General features: G+C 38.9%; 1 protein-coding gene across 1 annotated transcript in view; it reads left to right on the top strand.

Annotated features, from left to right (window-relative positions):
• The window catches only part of NME9 (NME/NM23 family member 9), an 82,173-nt gene that overhangs the window by 13,290 nt on the left and 52,241 nt on the right, over window positions 1-16,642 (top strand). The window contains exons 4-8 of the mRNA XM_077448453.1: window positions 7,832-7,903; window positions 8,671-8,787; window positions 10,930-11,005; window positions 11,525-11,607; window positions 11,714-11,806. Coding sequence (XP_077304579.1) covers window positions 7,832-7,903; window positions 8,671-8,787; window positions 10,930-11,005; window positions 11,525-11,607; window positions 11,714-11,806 — 441 coding nt within the window. The remainder of the gene's footprint in view (window positions 1-7,831; window positions 7,904-8,670; window positions 8,788-10,929; window positions 11,006-11,524; window positions 11,608-11,713; window positions 11,807-16,642) is intronic.

Raw genomic sequence — 16,642 nt, 5'->3', positions numbered from 1 at the left:
GATGGCAAAACAAATCTGACAGGGGTTATAACCCACCCTTACTCTATCCAAAAGGAAAAAAAATGTTTTGCCATTAGTTCTACTTTAATGTAGATCTATGGTCAAAATGTAAACTCATATTTTCATTTCCACATTGTATTTCAATTATTTATAGCCTATTCCTATTAATCTGAATGATCTTGAAGTTTGTAAACTTACTTTGTGAAAATCCCCAAACATTTATCCCCTTGAATTCTGTGACATGTATTCACTATTACCACTAAGGTCTTGCACACAGGCCCACTTTTCAAAAAAACGCCCCTGTCCCATAGTGTACAGTGTAAAGTTTAGACCCTGATAGCAAAAACAAAAAGGTGTAGAGGCAGCAATTGTAGAATTTCCCACAGGAAGTTCAAGCAATTGTAAAGGTAATAAAAATAAATAAATAGCAAACATGTCTATGCTTACCCGCTCAGATCTCCTGATGGCACTCCTGGCTCCTCCTCTCTTTCCAGCGCCCCCATGGGAAGCTGCTTCTCATGGGCACTTGTGCGTGCTTGCTCCTGAGCCCTGCTGCTGCATCCATTGACACGCCTCCCTCGTCACTGGCTTATGACTCCCGGTGCCCCAGCAAAGCCAGCATGACCTGGAAGTGAGGGGAGAGAAGAGCTGCAGACACGCACAGCACTGGATCAAATGTTCATGTTTTCAAAATGGGGGGGTAGGGGGGATGCTGATGCCTAAAAATGTTTTACCTTAATACACAGAATGCATTAAGGTAAAAAATGTTTAGGCTTTACAACCACTTTCAACAGCCAAGGGAGAAACTACTGATCCCTGCATTAATTACAGCATTCAGGGGTCCAAAGTAAGTGATATAGAAATCAATAGTGAAACAGAGTACAGAGTGCAGTAGTAAGTGACCCTCTGTCTCACAGTACAAACAGCCAGGGCTCGTGCAAGGATTTTTGACACCCTAGGCGAAACCTCATTTTGGACAGGCTAGGGTAGTATATGGACAGACTAGGGTAGTATATGGGCAGGCTAGGGTAGTATTTGGACAGGCTAGGGTAGTATATCAACAGGCTAGGGTAATATATAGAGAGGCTAGGGTAGAGAGGCAAGGGTAGTATACTGTATAGACAGGCTAGGGTAGTATATGGACAGATTAGGGTAGTATATAGACAGGCTAGGGTAGTATCTAGACAGGCTAGAGTAGTATGTGGACAGGCTAGGGTAGTATATGGGCAGGCTAGGGTAATATATTTAATAAATATATAATATATTGAATTTATATATAAATTCAAAATACTAACCATAACATACAAAGCCATCCACAACATCGCCCCCATCTACATCAGCAACCTCATCTGCAGATATCGCCCAAATGGTCCCCTCCGCTCCTCCCAGGACTTCCTGCTTCTAGCTCCCTTGTTACCACCTCTCATGCTCACCTTCAAGACTTCTCCAGAGCCTCTCCCATCCTCTGGAACTCCCTGCCCCAGTCTGTCCGATCAGCCCCTACCCTGTCCACCTTTAGGACATCGCTGAAAACTCAATTATTCAGGGAAGCCTATCCCACACCCACCTAACAACTGTCCCAGAGCCACCCCCATCAAATCATTCTCTGCAGCTATTACCTTTTGTACCACCACCCCCTCCCTTTAGAACGTAAGCTCTACGAGCAGGGCCCTCCTGTACCTTTTGTATTGTACTGTAATTGTGTTGTCCCCCCATACATTGTAAAGCGGTGCGTAAACTGTTGGCGCTATATAAATAGTGTATTATAATAATAATAATATAATAATATATAGAGAGGCTAGGGTAGTATACTGTATAGATAGGCTAGGGTAGTATATGGATAGGTTAGGGTAGTATGTTGATTTTAAGTTTGAGCATTACAGGTTAGCAACAGTTGAGCTTATATACAGTATCTCACAAAAGTGAGTACACCCCTCACATTTTTGTATATATATATTTTCATGTGACAACATTGAAGAAATTATACTGTGCAACAATGTAAAGTAGTGAGTGTATAGCTTGTATAACAGTGTATATTTTCTGTCTCCTCAAAATAACTCAACACACAGCCATTAATGGCTAAACCGCTGGCAACACCCCTAAGTGAAAATTTCCAAATTGGGCCCAAAGTGTCAATATTTTTTGTGGCCACCATTATTTTCCAGCACTGCCTTAACCCTCTTGGGCATGGAGGTCACCAGAGCTTCACAGGTTGCCACTGAAATCCTCTTCCACTCCTCCATGAACGACATCACGGTGCTGGTGTGCTCCTCCACCTTTCGTTTGACAGATGCTCAATAGTGTTAAGGTCTGGAGACATGCTTGGCCAGTCCACCACCCTTAACCTCAGCTTCTTTAGCAAAGCAGTGTTTGTCTTGGAGGTATGTTTGGGGTCGTTAGCACGTTGGAATATTGCCATGCGGCCCAGTCTCTGAAGGGAGGGGATCATGCTCTGCTTCAGTATGCCACAGTACATGTTGGCATTCATGGTTCCCTCAATGAACTGTAGCTCCCCAGTGCCTGCAGCACTCATACAACCCCAGACCATGACACTCCCACCATCATGCTTGACTGTAGGCAAGACACACTTATCTTTTTACTCCTGGTTGCCGCCACACACTTGACACCATCTGAACCAAATAAGTTTATCTTGGTCTCATCAGACCACAGGACATGGTTCCAGCAATCCATGTTATTAGTCTGCTTGTCTTCAGCAAACTGTTTGCTAGTTTTCTTGTGCATCATTTTTATAAAAGGCTTCCTTCTGGGATGACAGCCATACAGACCAATTTAATGCAGTGTGCAGACTATGGTCTGAGCACTGACAGGCTGACCCTTCCACCCCTTCAACCTCTGCAGCAATGCTGGCAGCACTCATATGTCTATTTCCCAAAGACAACCTCTGGATGTGATGCTGAGCACGTGCACTCTGGGAGGAGTCTAGGGAGAAGAGATAAAAGTAAAATACTTACAAATGTTAATTCTTGTTGTGTGGAAGAAACATGTATGAACAGAAAAATACTATACAAGTATCAACATTTACTGAAAAAAATCTATTGAAAACAAGTAAATTGTTTCAAAGACTTCCAGAGACCAGAAATGTATACTGAAAAAGCAAACCCAAAACAACTATATATAAACTATAAAAAATAGGACTATGTCTCTGTAGAAGTCACTTTTTTCAGTTAGTTGAAAGTACCCAGGTAACATTTCTAAACGTTGTTTACTGGAGACCCTGGACCGAGGGTGTTAGGTTTATAGATCCACTTTTTTCTGGTTCTGTGTGAATGTAAAATTGAGATAGGATGTACTGAAAAAACACACTTTCACAAAAAGGGGTTATTGATAGCTACCATTTATAGTGTAGTGCCCCTCAGTAGGCTGATAGTGTTAAATAAACTTAGTTTTTTGGCCTCCCTGTAATCAGGGAGAGTAGCATTCGTTTTTTAGTGTCTGTTCTAGGTTCTGCTGGTGCAGGCTCAGCTACTTTCCCCTGCATCCCACTGAGCTTTGGGATATAGTGGGCGGGAGAGCTTTGACCCTTTCCTTTTTAGCCAATCTGTGGTTCTTCTGACTCTGTTCCATCAATTTTTTCAGATATCAGGACTTTCTCTAAATACCCAAAAAACTACAGCCCTTAATATTTCTTTACCCTCCTCGATGGTCTCGACCTTATGTCACACTTATCATTTTCAATGGAAACAAAGCTCCCTCCCATATTTAGGCATCCAGCTGACACCCTCGATAGATACTCTCTGTCAGGCTAATTATCCTCAACTCTTCCGTCAACTCTAGGAAGATCCCCAGTGATGGGCAGACTATCCTTTGTCTTGGTTTGGCAGAATCAATTCTATTAAGATGACTTTCCTACTTAGGATATTTGATTATTTTAGGACTCTACTGATTGTGGTTGTGGTGGGGAGATACAGCAACTACAATTAGACATCCTTCGTTTTATTTGGAGCAATAATAAACCCTGAATGAATAAAATTACATTGTATGTCTCAAAACCGTCTGGTAGGCTTGGCCTCCCTAATTTAATAGCTTATTATCAGCTAGCGACTCAAATAACTCAGCTTTCTTACACAACGGCCAAAGGATCTACACCCCTCTGGGTCTCTATTGAGGCTCTTTCGTGCCATCCTTTCTCCATAGGTTCTCTAATGTGGCTCCCTAGCCACCTTCGGCCTCCTATATTGTGTCCTACCCTGTCTCATTCCATAACGGTCTGGGATAGAGTACAACATTGCAAAGCTCTATCCTCCCCGCATACTCCACTAGCTCCCATATTCTTTAATTGTAGTGCAGAGAAAAGAGAGTCTCATCGCTCCAGGAACACACATGCAGATCGTGAACTGTTCTCTCAGCCCGGAGGCCACAGGTGCTGGCAATTGCTGATAGCAACAGATGAAAGTAGACTCTGGACTGCCGCACTCTTCATAAAAAACGCCTTTCTTTATTAACCACTTGCCGACCAGCGCACGACGATGTACGTCGACAGAATGGCACGGGCAGGCAAATGGGCGTACATGTACGTCCCTTTAAATTTTCCGCCCTGCCATCGGGAGCGTGCCACGCCGCCGGCACGCTCCCACGCTGGCCGGGACCCCCGTGAGTCCGGTCGCGGGACCCGCGGACTCAATCGCTGCGGGCATCCCCGCGATCGTCTCACGGAGCGGCCAAATGGAGAAGTGCCATTGTAAACAACATTTCTCCATTCTGCCTAGCAACTAGTGACGCTGATCTCTGCTCCATGTGATTGGAGCAGAGATCAGTGTTCACTAAATGAAAGCCCAACCCCCCCCACAGTTAGTAACACACCCCTAGGAACACTTAACCCCTACACTGCCACCCACTGGTTAACCCCTTCACTGCCAGTGTCATTTACACAGGAATCACTGCATTTATATAGCAGTGATTACTGTATAAATGACAATGGTCCCAAAAATGTGTCAAAAATGTCCGATGGGTCCCCACAATGTCGCAGTCACAATAAAAATCGCTGATCGCCGCCATTACTAGTAAAAAAAAAATAATAAAAAATTATTAATAAAAATGCTATAAAACTATCCCTATTTTGTAAACGCTATAACTTTTGCGCAAACCAATCAATAATCGCTTATTGTGATTTTTTTTACCAAAAATATGTAGAAGAATACGTATCGGCCTAAACTGAGGGAAAAAAATGTTTTTTTATATATTTTTGGGGGATATTTATTATAACAAAAAGTAAAAAATAATGCGTTTTTTTCAAAATTGTCGCTCTATTTTTGTTTATAGCGCAAAAAATAAAAACCGCAGGGGTGATCAAATACCACCAAAAGAAAGCTCTATTTGTGGGAAAAAAAGGACGTCAATTTTGTTTGGGAGCCACGTCGCACGACCGCGCAATTGTCAGTTAAAGCGACGCAGTGCCGAATCGCAAAAAGTGGTCTGGTCTTTGACCAGCAAATTGGTCCGGTCTGAAAGTGGTTAAAAAGTCACATCAAAAACCCAACAAACACAGCAGACAAAAAAAGCTGACGTTTTGCACTAGCAGTAGTGCTTAATCATAGCCTTTGATTAAGCACTACTGCTAGTGCGAAACGTCAGCTTTTTTTGTCTGCTGTGTTTGTTGGGTTTTTGATGTGACTTTTTAATAAAGAAAGGCGTTTTTTTCTGAAGAATGCGGCAGTCCAGAGTCTACTTTTGTCTGTCCCATATTCTTTAACCCGGAGTTCTCTCCCGGAATGACTCCAATGCTATTCGTATGGAGTCTCAACAAAGGGCTTCTTAGGATAGTAGACTACCTTAATCTAGATCAACCGCACTCATTGCAATATTTTAAAGACACATTTCAGATGCCCTCCGGCGAACTATTTAGATATAATCAGATTATTTATTTTGTACGATCTAAACTTAACCTCTTCGATGGACCTCTTAGCCCTTGTACACACGGTCGGAGATTCTGTCGGAATGTGTCCGATCGGTGCGCTTTGTCGGATATTCCGACTGTGTGTGGTATGCATCGGACTGTTTCCGTCGGAATATCCGTCGGACCAAATTTTCCAACTTGCCGGAAATATTTTCCGACAAACTGCTCCGATCGGACATACTCCGATCATGTGTAGAGAATTCCGATCGGACAAAGTGCCACGCATGCTCAGATCAAATTCCTACATCAAAGCTATTGGCTACTAGCCTGAACGTAGTCCCATCGTAACGAAATTACGTCATCACGTTCTGAAAGATCGGATTTTCTGACAACTTTGTCCGACCGCGTGTATGCAATAGTTTCGGACAAGATCCGTCGGACAAAATCCGACAGACAAAATCCGACGGATTTGGTTGTCGGAATGTCTGACCATGTGTACAAGGGCTTATACTTACAAATTTTGAACTATCTTGTCAAACGAAGGGCCTCTTAAGGAGAAGGATATCTACAATATATACTAACCTTACTGACCCGAATGCTAAGCTCCCTTACATGACTCAGTGGGAACGGGACTTGAATACCACGTGGGAATTATCGAATTGGCAAGATATTGCCTATGCTTTATCCAAAATATCTATCAATACCACATTAATTGAAGCAAATTACATAACACTTCTACGTTGATATTTGGTCCCGACCAGAGTCGCAAAGATGCACCCGTCTGCGTCACCCACCTGCTTTAGACATTGTGGCCAGATGGGTACAATGTTTCATGTTTGGTGGCAGTGCCCTGTAGTCACTATATTTTGGATTCATATATTCAATCTAGTATACTCTGTGACGGTGGTCACGTAGTACGTAGATCCCCAGAACCATCGCTTTTTCAAAAGTTTTCTGATGAGGTCCCCAAAAAATCGACTAAACTAATTACATGTATATTTTTGGCAGCTAGAATAACTATCACTAAATATTGGAAGCAGTCGTTGGTTCCCTTTGACCACCTGAAGAATAAACTTAACTGGATCATGGTTAATGATAGACTTACCTGTATCCTTCGCAATTCTACTAAGCAATTCAATGCAACATGCGATCCATGGATAAATTATTTATCTACACCATAAAACACTTCTGGCTGACCCTCTGCCTTCCTCTCTTTCTTCTTTCCTCCTTTTCTCTCTCCCTTTTCCCTTTTCTTGATCTATTTCCTTTTTTTTTCCCCTTTTATTGTTTAGATTTTTGCTAACTTGGTTATTGTTGCTAACTACAAGATGCTTTCACAGAACATATATCCCTAGGCCGACATGACCTTAATAGAAATGTACACAGGGGTTCCCTTTCTTTGATCTCTTTTCCCTCCCCCTCCCCACCCTTCCCCATTTCCTTACCCCCCCCCCCCCTCCCTTTTTCCTCTATTCCTTACAACATATTTCTTTCTCCCTGTGAAAGTCTCTTCTAATGTTATAAGTTAAAGTAGCTTGATGGGACAACCTGCAACCGGTCCTTAGTTGATCCGAGATGTATATCTTGATTCTACTTGATTCTATAGTGAACTACTTAAGTTTTTATTTTTTTTCTTTATGTTATACGGTTATGTTAATGGGCACTCCCACCAAACACATTTTATGTTGAGATTGCTCTGTCTCTTATTCAATGGTCCTATGTTCATGATCACTTCAAAGAAAGGCACTCTCTGAGGGTGTTAGATTTTCACTTCTGTTTTTATAACTGTTTATCTACTGTGCCTTAAATAACATTGATACTTCAATAAAAATATTGAAAAATAAAAACAATGGGATGCCAAGTATCATGTGTGACGCATGGGTGTGAATAGGGATTTAGTCAGTGGTGCTTTCACAAACGTGTTTATACAGATTTTGCCTTGTTTGATGGTTACTAACCTTATATTTTCTGTTGCAGGCGGAAGCTGATAGTATTGATGCACTCGAGAAATACAGAGGCAAATGCGAACCCACTTTTCTTTTCTTTGCTGTGAGTTATATTTAGGACCAATGGAAGAAAAAAAAAACACCTAACTACTTATTAATTGAGAGCTAATTATAACAATTACCAGTTTAGATTCAATAATATGGCTTTTTGTTAAGCAGCTCATTATATAACTCTATCAACATCCTTGAAAATAATAAATATATTATTAAATATCTGGACTAGATATGAGTACAGGAAAAATAAAGGTGCAGCTGGCCATGAGTTATTACATCTTGAGACCCATACAAACTGTTCTTTTTTTGTTTAATAGTTGATTTTGAGTCCGGAAACTATAACTACACAGAATAAAGTGACATTTATTTTTACTTCATAATACTTTCTTTACTTTTATTTGATGTGTAAGTCTTTAGTAGGTTTCTGTGACTTATGTAAACAGACATATACATCTTATAAAGAGTTTGGCATCATTAGAAACGGATGTTTAAGATATGGCTGCGTGCCTGTTCAGATTTTTCACCAAGGCGCTGTACTTTCTTATTTTACTACTTTACTTTGTATTTTTGGGGTCTTGTAAGATGAATTTTTATCCAAATCTAGAACTCTAGAACTCTAGCAGGCAGTGATTGCCATGGATTGTCCCCACATACAGCAATGTTTTCCAGAACTAAGAGTGCCTACTCAAAGAAAAAAGTCTCAAATATATAAGATCATTTTATTTTTGTACTCTAATCATTATCATTGAAAAAAAAGTCTTTGATTTTCTATACTATTTATAGTTGTCTGATTTATGACTGCTATTTTCTTGCAAGGGAGGGGAACTTGTTGCCGTAGTGAGAGGAGCCAATGCTCCATTACTACAGAAAACTATTATAGACCAACTTGAAGCAGAGAAGAAAGTTTTGAACCAAGGCCTAGATCGCAAAGTGGTAAGAAACTTTTTTTTTAAATATATACAGTTGTGTAGATGTATGGCAAAGTTCCAGACATTATACCCTAGCATCTTCCCCGTATCAATTTAAATATAGTTTTTGTTAGTCCTAATATCTCCGTTACCATGGAGCTACATGAGCACTAATACCACTGTCCTTATTTCCACTGTCTGTTTACCTAAAAGAAAGTTAAAAAAGATCTTCAGTTCCATCACCACCCTAGAGTTCTAAATAAAACAAATGTTCTCTTTGAGAAATGTCCTTCACCACTTGGAAAATATGGTACATTGTTCGTCATCTTCCCCTAACCCTTTACCTAACTTTGACAAAACACTATTTCTTATCTGAATCCTCAGTATTTAACTTTAACCCTTCGGATCCCAGCATTTAATCCCTAAATCCTAAGAATAACCCCTAAACCTACAAATCTAACATACAGTATAACCTAACCCCTAATACTTCTCATAACACATGAATAAGCAGACTTACCTTATTAGAACCAAATATTTTTTGTCCAATCAGTCCAATATGGGATGCTACCAGTACCAAAACAAACTGTTTTCCATGCAAAGTGGGTTTCATACCTGTGTGTTTTTTTTTTTTTTTTACAAAGTAAAACTTCTTTTAATAAATTAAACCTGAAGATGGCTCAAGGATGAGAAACCACACACACAATGACACATTGGGGTTGATTTATTAATGGGAAGTAGCCCATTAATAGCCTATTAATAGTCCCGGCGACTTATCAATGTTCAGATCGGCACACGCAGCATGAAAAAGTGCTCATAAGGGTGCCACCCCCACATAGACTCACGCCTCTTACCAGAAGTATATAATCTCAGATTATAGAGATCTCACTCGCTATACAAAATTGGCGAATGCAGAAGCAGCAAGCACAGCCGCCTTCACCCTGGGTGGAGGCTCATCTGTGACGTCATCGCACATGAGCTGACTGGCGATGACCGCTGCCATGCTTGCTGTTTCTGTATTTGCTGAATACAGTAAGTGAAATATATGCTTTAAATATACATTTTGTTTTAGCCTGTTACACTATGAAGTTTCTTCCTCTTTCCGCATATGCATGAGAGATACTATGAGTCAGCTGATATCCTTGGATGACAATCTTATTGAGATTGGATCTGGAGGAATTTCTTTCTATCTGCTGAGCCTATTGGAAATCTTTGTAGTGAGATCTCTATAATCAGAGATCATATACCTCTGGTAAGAGGTGTGAGTCTATAGAGATGGTACCCTTATGAGAACTTTTTTACGCTGTCTGTCGATCTGAACACTGATAAGTCACCGGGACATTCACCACCAAATTGCATTTTTTTTGTTAGTGGGACTAGTTTTTATGAACTGTTATGAAAGATTTTTTTTTTTACAAATTGTTTTATTTGTACATGTAGAAATTTATTTATATGCATTTGCTGTTTTTACTTTTGAGGTTTCATCACTTAAAGTGGATGTAAACCTGATTCATAAAATTTGAGCTGGGCACATATACCTGCAGTGTTCTCTTTTCGCTCTTCAAAGTACTGTGTCCTGTAGCTTTCTCCTGCTCCGTTCTTCTGTTATCAGTCTGATAACTTCTGACAAGTTCTCCTTCTACTGAGATAAAATCAGCTAGAGTTTTGTTTTATGGAGGATGCTATAAATAGATTAGCACAGACCTGAGCTATTCCACTAACAGCAGTGAAAATCTCCACCTATGTGGAGAGAGGGTATGCTGAACAAGGAGAAAATCTCTTAACAGGATCTGAACTTTCTAAAGAATATATAAAGCTGAAGACAGCAGGTATACGTGTAAAACTTATGTAGGGAGATTTGTTTAATCTCTGTGTATCATCTGAGGCTGTTCACTTCACTGGGTGTATGTGAGGGTTTATATCCACTTTAAACGAGTGTACTGGTTTATTTTTTCTGATTATTCTTCCATTCATGTCTGTAGCCAGCAGCTATATGCAGCTCTAGGACACCTGAGTCACCAGAAGTATATGTATTTACGCTGCATAGGCAAATACTCCCATGTTTGCAGCCTATTAAAAAAAGCATTAATAGCTTACTGCTTGTTTAGCGCAGATTTCATGTGTAAGACTCATTACAATGTATTAGGGAATCACTTTAATGTTTTCTAAGGTGAAAGATGAGGCACTTCTAGAGGAAGAAGAGGAGACCTCGCCTATCCCAACGCAGGCTGAGGATGATGAACTGTGTAAGTAAAACATAAGTGAGCAATTACATTTTCCACATATTAAGGGGTTTCCCACTCAAAATGAACTACAGAACTGAGATGATTGTCACCCTTTCCAACAGTTTTTTCGCTGGCAACAATTTGATGTTTTGAGCAACCCACCATCAAGCTTGATTTTGCTGCCTGGCTATTCCAATCCTTATTCCTCCTCTTACTATTTACATGAGAGTAGTTTTTTCAAACATAACTTTCTTATTCATGGTCCCACTGGCTGATCATGCTGCCTGCACGCTTTTAGGTTTTCCTCCTTGGTCTATTGGTGGCCTAAAGTAAAGTAAAATACATTAAACCCGCCCTCAGTAGGTAAGCACTGTCAGATAGGTACATAGGAGAGTAGTCAACTGATTCAACTCTAAGCCTAAATCTTTTGGTAATACAAATCTCAGTAAGCCCATTGCATTTATCATACAAAAATTATGCAATATATTCTTGTTTTATAAGTTCATCATTTTCATCTTACATTTTATTATACTGTTGAAGTTCCATCAGGGAAGTCTTACACAGTGGCTATTATTAAACCTGACGCTGTCGCTCATGGAAAGGCAGATGAAATAATAATGAAGGTAAGAAATATATATCTATTAATGTTAATGATCTTTTTAAAGCTTTTTGGTGAGTACGTTGGAAATGTGAATAAAACATGGTATAAAATTATTGTGTTTATCTCAGATACAGGAGGCTGGGTTTGAGATTTTGGCTGATGAAGAGAAAATGATGACTGAGTCTGAAGCCAGAGACTTCTATCAACACAGAGCAGGAGAGGTATGTACTGACTTTATGATGCTAAGATCAGTTAAATACATGCAGGTAAAGAGAGTAATCCTTCAAATATTCACAAGTTTCTGGACAGCAAAGTCTGCACAAATTTCCTTTTTATCTGCCAATTGATCTATTCTGACAGGCCAGCTCATTAGCACTAGATAGGCCAAGGCTTATTTTATTAGAAATTTCCTATGCATATTACTGGATCTAATTAACTTCTATTGTAGGTTGTACCTGTATGCATGAACAGATAGTGGGACATATGTATAAAGCAATTCATACAACATTCACCAAATATACACTACAGATGATAATTCTTATTGTAAAGTTTTTTTAAAGTATACAAGTTATACAATGCATATGTATAATAAAGAACGTATCAAATTATACAATAAGTGATAGTTTTTAAACATTAATAAGTGATCATGAGTAGAAATTAACTTAGTAATATAATATATCAAGAAAGGAAATCTGAGTTACCAGATGGGGAAAGATTATATAGGAGTTCTATAGCAAAACAAATCATATATTAATAATGTTTGTATGGGAATGTATGACTAGATTGGTGGGAGCGGAGGATTTTCTTTCACACTTCCATAATATGGTTATATTCATCAGAAAATCTATATGAAACCCATGTATTCCAGATTTTATGATGATGGTCTAGACAGTCATATGTAATGGCCATAGTTTATTCCACAACATGAACATTATTAATCTCGGGTAACCATTCATTAAGAGAAGGGGTGTGTGTCGTTTTCCACGCTCTGGGGATTAGGATTTTTGCTGCATTCAACAGATATCTAGTCCGTGAGTTTTGTAGCGCTGTATAGGATTTGTAGAAATATTTAGATGGCAGAAAGCTGAGTCAAGATCAATATCTGTCCCTGTAATCTTCTTTGTCAAGTCGTATACCCTTTTCCAAAACTCAGAGATCAAAGGACATTGCCACCAAATGTGTAGCATAGATCCAATGTAATTTTTGCATCTCCAGCAGGAGTTTGAGGTTTGGGGGTAGCACAACGGTAGCTTGCCTGGTGTGGCGTACCATTAAGTGAAAATCTTATTGGAGGTTTCTTGGAGTCTGGTGCTAATTGAACATTTGTGAGCTAGAATACAAGTTTTTTTCCCATTGGGAATCTGTGAAGCTTCTGTGTAGGGCTTTTTCCCATTTAGCTTGAAAATTAAGACTGTGTTTGCTCACATGTGTTTGTAGCCAGGACTATGCTAATGATGTTGTTTTCTTTGTCAATGTAGAATTCAAACATATGGTTTCTAATTGTGTGGGTGTCTTGGAGAAGAGTTGTTTGAATTTGTGTTTGCTCAAAAAGCTGCAAAGCTGTAGAAGGGTCAGCTGTTGAGATTAAGAAGAAATTGCCACTCTAAGGAAGATTACTATCACCAAGCAGACTTGATTATAGAAAGATTCCAGGAAAAAGGATACAAGTCGGAACCTCTATTACAACTAAAGAACAACATTGGATGTCTAGAGAGGAATTCATTACTAGAGAAACAAAAAAAGAAAGAGGTAAAGAGGGAACTAGCATTTATTACTGGGTTTAATACCCAATATCGAGATGTAGAAAAAATTATTAAAAAATACTGGCCTATACTTCAAGAAGACAAAGTATTATCTAAGGTTCTTCCCAAAAAGCCCTTGTTTGTATACAAAAGGGCCCCGACTTTACGCTCCTTCTTAGTACATAATGCTATTGACCCACCAAGACAAATAAAAATATCGAATGATCTGAAAGGTTTTTATAGATGCCAGAGATGTCTTCCATGTAAAGTTAGCAAGAAACAGCCAAGAAGGAAAGAAACTTTTAAAGCGAAGACAGATTTTAAGGAGTATAAAATAAAAGAATTAATTACTTGCCGGAGCACACATGTAACATATGTTATAGAATGCCCTTGTAATTTGCAGTATGTGGGCAGGACCACACGCCCCCTTTTCATCAGGATTAGGGAACATATTAATAATATTAAGAAAGGGTTTCCAAATCATAACCTTTCCCGTCACTTTGATGAATTCCATAAAAGAGATCCGTCTGGTTTAATATTCTATGGCATAGATTGCGTGAAAGGCAATTGGAGGGGAGGGAATAAAACCACCCTCATTTCGCAGAATGAAACCGCGTGGATATATAGGTTGGGTTCTTTGGTGCCACGGGGCCTCAACCTAGACATAGACCTCAATTGTTTCATAGCCAACCCTTAATTTGCTCTGGTTTCTTTTTTGTAAGGGGGTTCCCACATTAGCGCTAGTCACGCCCTTTAACCAGTTTATATATTCTTTACTACTATTCTTTAACCTGTAAACCCTGACATTATGATTTTTGGGGGTGTAGGTATGGAGTTTTTTGGATTATCATGTTCTAGAACACACGCATTTTGTTTACTTTGTTTCCTCTATAATAAGGTTCTGGTATCTATATCTCTGGGGCATTTCTTCTTCTGTCCCCTGTGTGTTGCATATGAGGTTTTTTTCCCATGCACATCTATATAGGTATACCCATGTGTATCTTCACATGCACTTCCTAATGCATAACCTTACAGAGATAAGCTTTGCTGATTATATCTCTGGATTTCAAACCCCGGGTTTTTCGTATTTTATAAATTATATATCTTTTGGGTATTAAACGCTAGATTTTTAGTATTATTACCACTATTTTTATTTTGTTTCATCTGCAATTTAAAGTCCACAGGAGGGAGAGGAAATACCAATCTGCATATAGATAACAATTTCTTGCACACTTATAGCAAGTTTTTGATGGAGTTTTTGCACGATGTGAAGAAAATGTCCACTGTGTAGAATTTAGCAGTGTTTTTTACAATATGACGTTAATACTGACCAACCCGTAGATAGTGAGGATTATTGCCTAATGAGCTGATCTATAATGTACCGCATATATTTCTCTTTTCTGTTAATCACTTGTGTTGCTTTTGGTTTACTTTTTCAAATAATCAACATTTTTTAGAAAATCCCCCCTAGTCGCAAGGTAAAATTAATTTTTTCTAGTAGATTTTTGTGTAAGATGCACAAACATCTTCATTACACAATGAGTTAACTCTATTTGGATGAATATAAGCTTTCCTTCTGAAATATTCTTGGAAAACTGTAATCCCCCTTTTTCTGTTGTTATTATTATTTTTTAATGGTCAGTAATTTACTTAATTATATTACCTATTTTTAAAAAAAAAAAAAAAAAAAAATTTTTTCTCTATGGTCGTTAGAGTACACAATTCAAGGTATTACTACATTGGGGCTGTATTCTCCCTTGGGATAGATCACCCTTTGAGCTGACAGTCCTGAGTGGGATTCTAATATGTGAAATTAGACTTGATCTTGATACAAAAAAAATTTTTTTACTCATTACCATATATGAGTCGGTCAAAAATATTTTAATTTTATTATATATATTTTTATCCTTATCTTTTTATATGTATTTTGGAGTGTACCGAATAGTCTCTAATATTCCTCCAAAAACGTAGGAGCGAACGTTCTACTCGAGCGTAGCGGGACTATGTATTGAGCCTGTTCGATCCCAAGGGTATAAAGTGTTCTTTCGTAGTAGCTGACTAACTTTTGCGTCGGCTGATGCCCGCCCGCTTATACATTAGGTCATCCCCGTTGGTGTATGAATGAACCTCGCACTGAGAGTAATGGCCAATCAGATCACCTAAATAAAAAATCTTTTTCTATATAACGTATGCGACGTGGTAGCGTGGTACCGCCGCTGAAGACGTCTATGACGAAACGCGTCCGACGGAACCACGCCGTTACGTCACTTCCGGGTTGCCGTTGTTGTTCTGGTACGCAGGTGGAACGCAAACCGCGTATCTATCACACGGCCCCCGAAGGAAGGATTTGTTTGCGCTTTTGAACACTACGGAAAGGGCCCTATCCTAGGGGGAACACAGCCGTGATCTACCACCTCTATAGGGAGGTTTGTCCTGGTATATGAACAAGTGTTTCCATTTTCCGCTTGTGTTCTTAATGCTATTACATATGGCCCATGGTAGTTTCTGGGGTTAATCTGGAATTTTTTGGGGGAGTTTCTCATTTTAATCCCCTGATCAACTGTGGTTCTATACAATAGCCCACTTTATGAGAATTGTGGGTATTTTGTATATTTTTTATATTTTTTTGGTTGTTTATTTTTGATTTTTTGCTGTTTTTGCCTCTTATATACATATTTTTTATTGTGCCAATAAACCTTTTTTACGGATTACACTATGGAGGCTTCCATTTTTTTCCCCATGAGGACTTGAGGAATCCAAGCTGACACAGGCTCGGGCATCTATCACTAAACCAAGAACGGGATATCTGGAGATTGATTCTTAAGGCTCTTAACCCCTGTAGGGGTATCTACTTCTGGTGAGTAGGATTCCTGGTGGGGGAGCACAGAAGTCACAGTGAAGACTGAATAGGAAGCACAAAAGTCACTATAAGGATTTTTCTAGGATCCCTTGGACTAATACCATTGAACTTTCATTTTTTTTTGGGACTTATTTTTCACATATATATATTTGCCATTTTGCTTATGTTTTATATATAGTTTTTGTTACTCATCCTCAGATTTTATTTTTTATTTTTATTTTTATTTTTATTTTTATTTTTATTTTTATTTTTTCATTTTTTTCATCTATTTCACTATTTCCATTTTAGGTGATATTGCACTTCGCACATGTGTTTTTTAGCCTTTATCGCCAAAAAAATTTTTGCATTATTGCATTTTCATTTTTTGTATGCACTAACACATACACACACATATATTTTTTAACCATTTGGGTTCTGGGGTGTGAAAAGCTCACATTTTCAGTTATTTGTTTACA

Source organism: Lithobates pipiens, unplaced genomic scaffold (assembly GCF_037356315.1).
Source record: "Lithobates pipiens isolate NorthernLeopardFrog02 unplaced genomic scaffold, aLitPip1_a1.2 Scaffold_22, whole genome shotgun sequence".
NCBI classification, from domain to species: Eukaryota; Metazoa; Chordata; class Amphibia; order Anura; family Ranidae; genus Lithobates; species Lithobates pipiens.
This window is presented reverse-complemented; position numbering and strand designations above follow the sequence as displayed.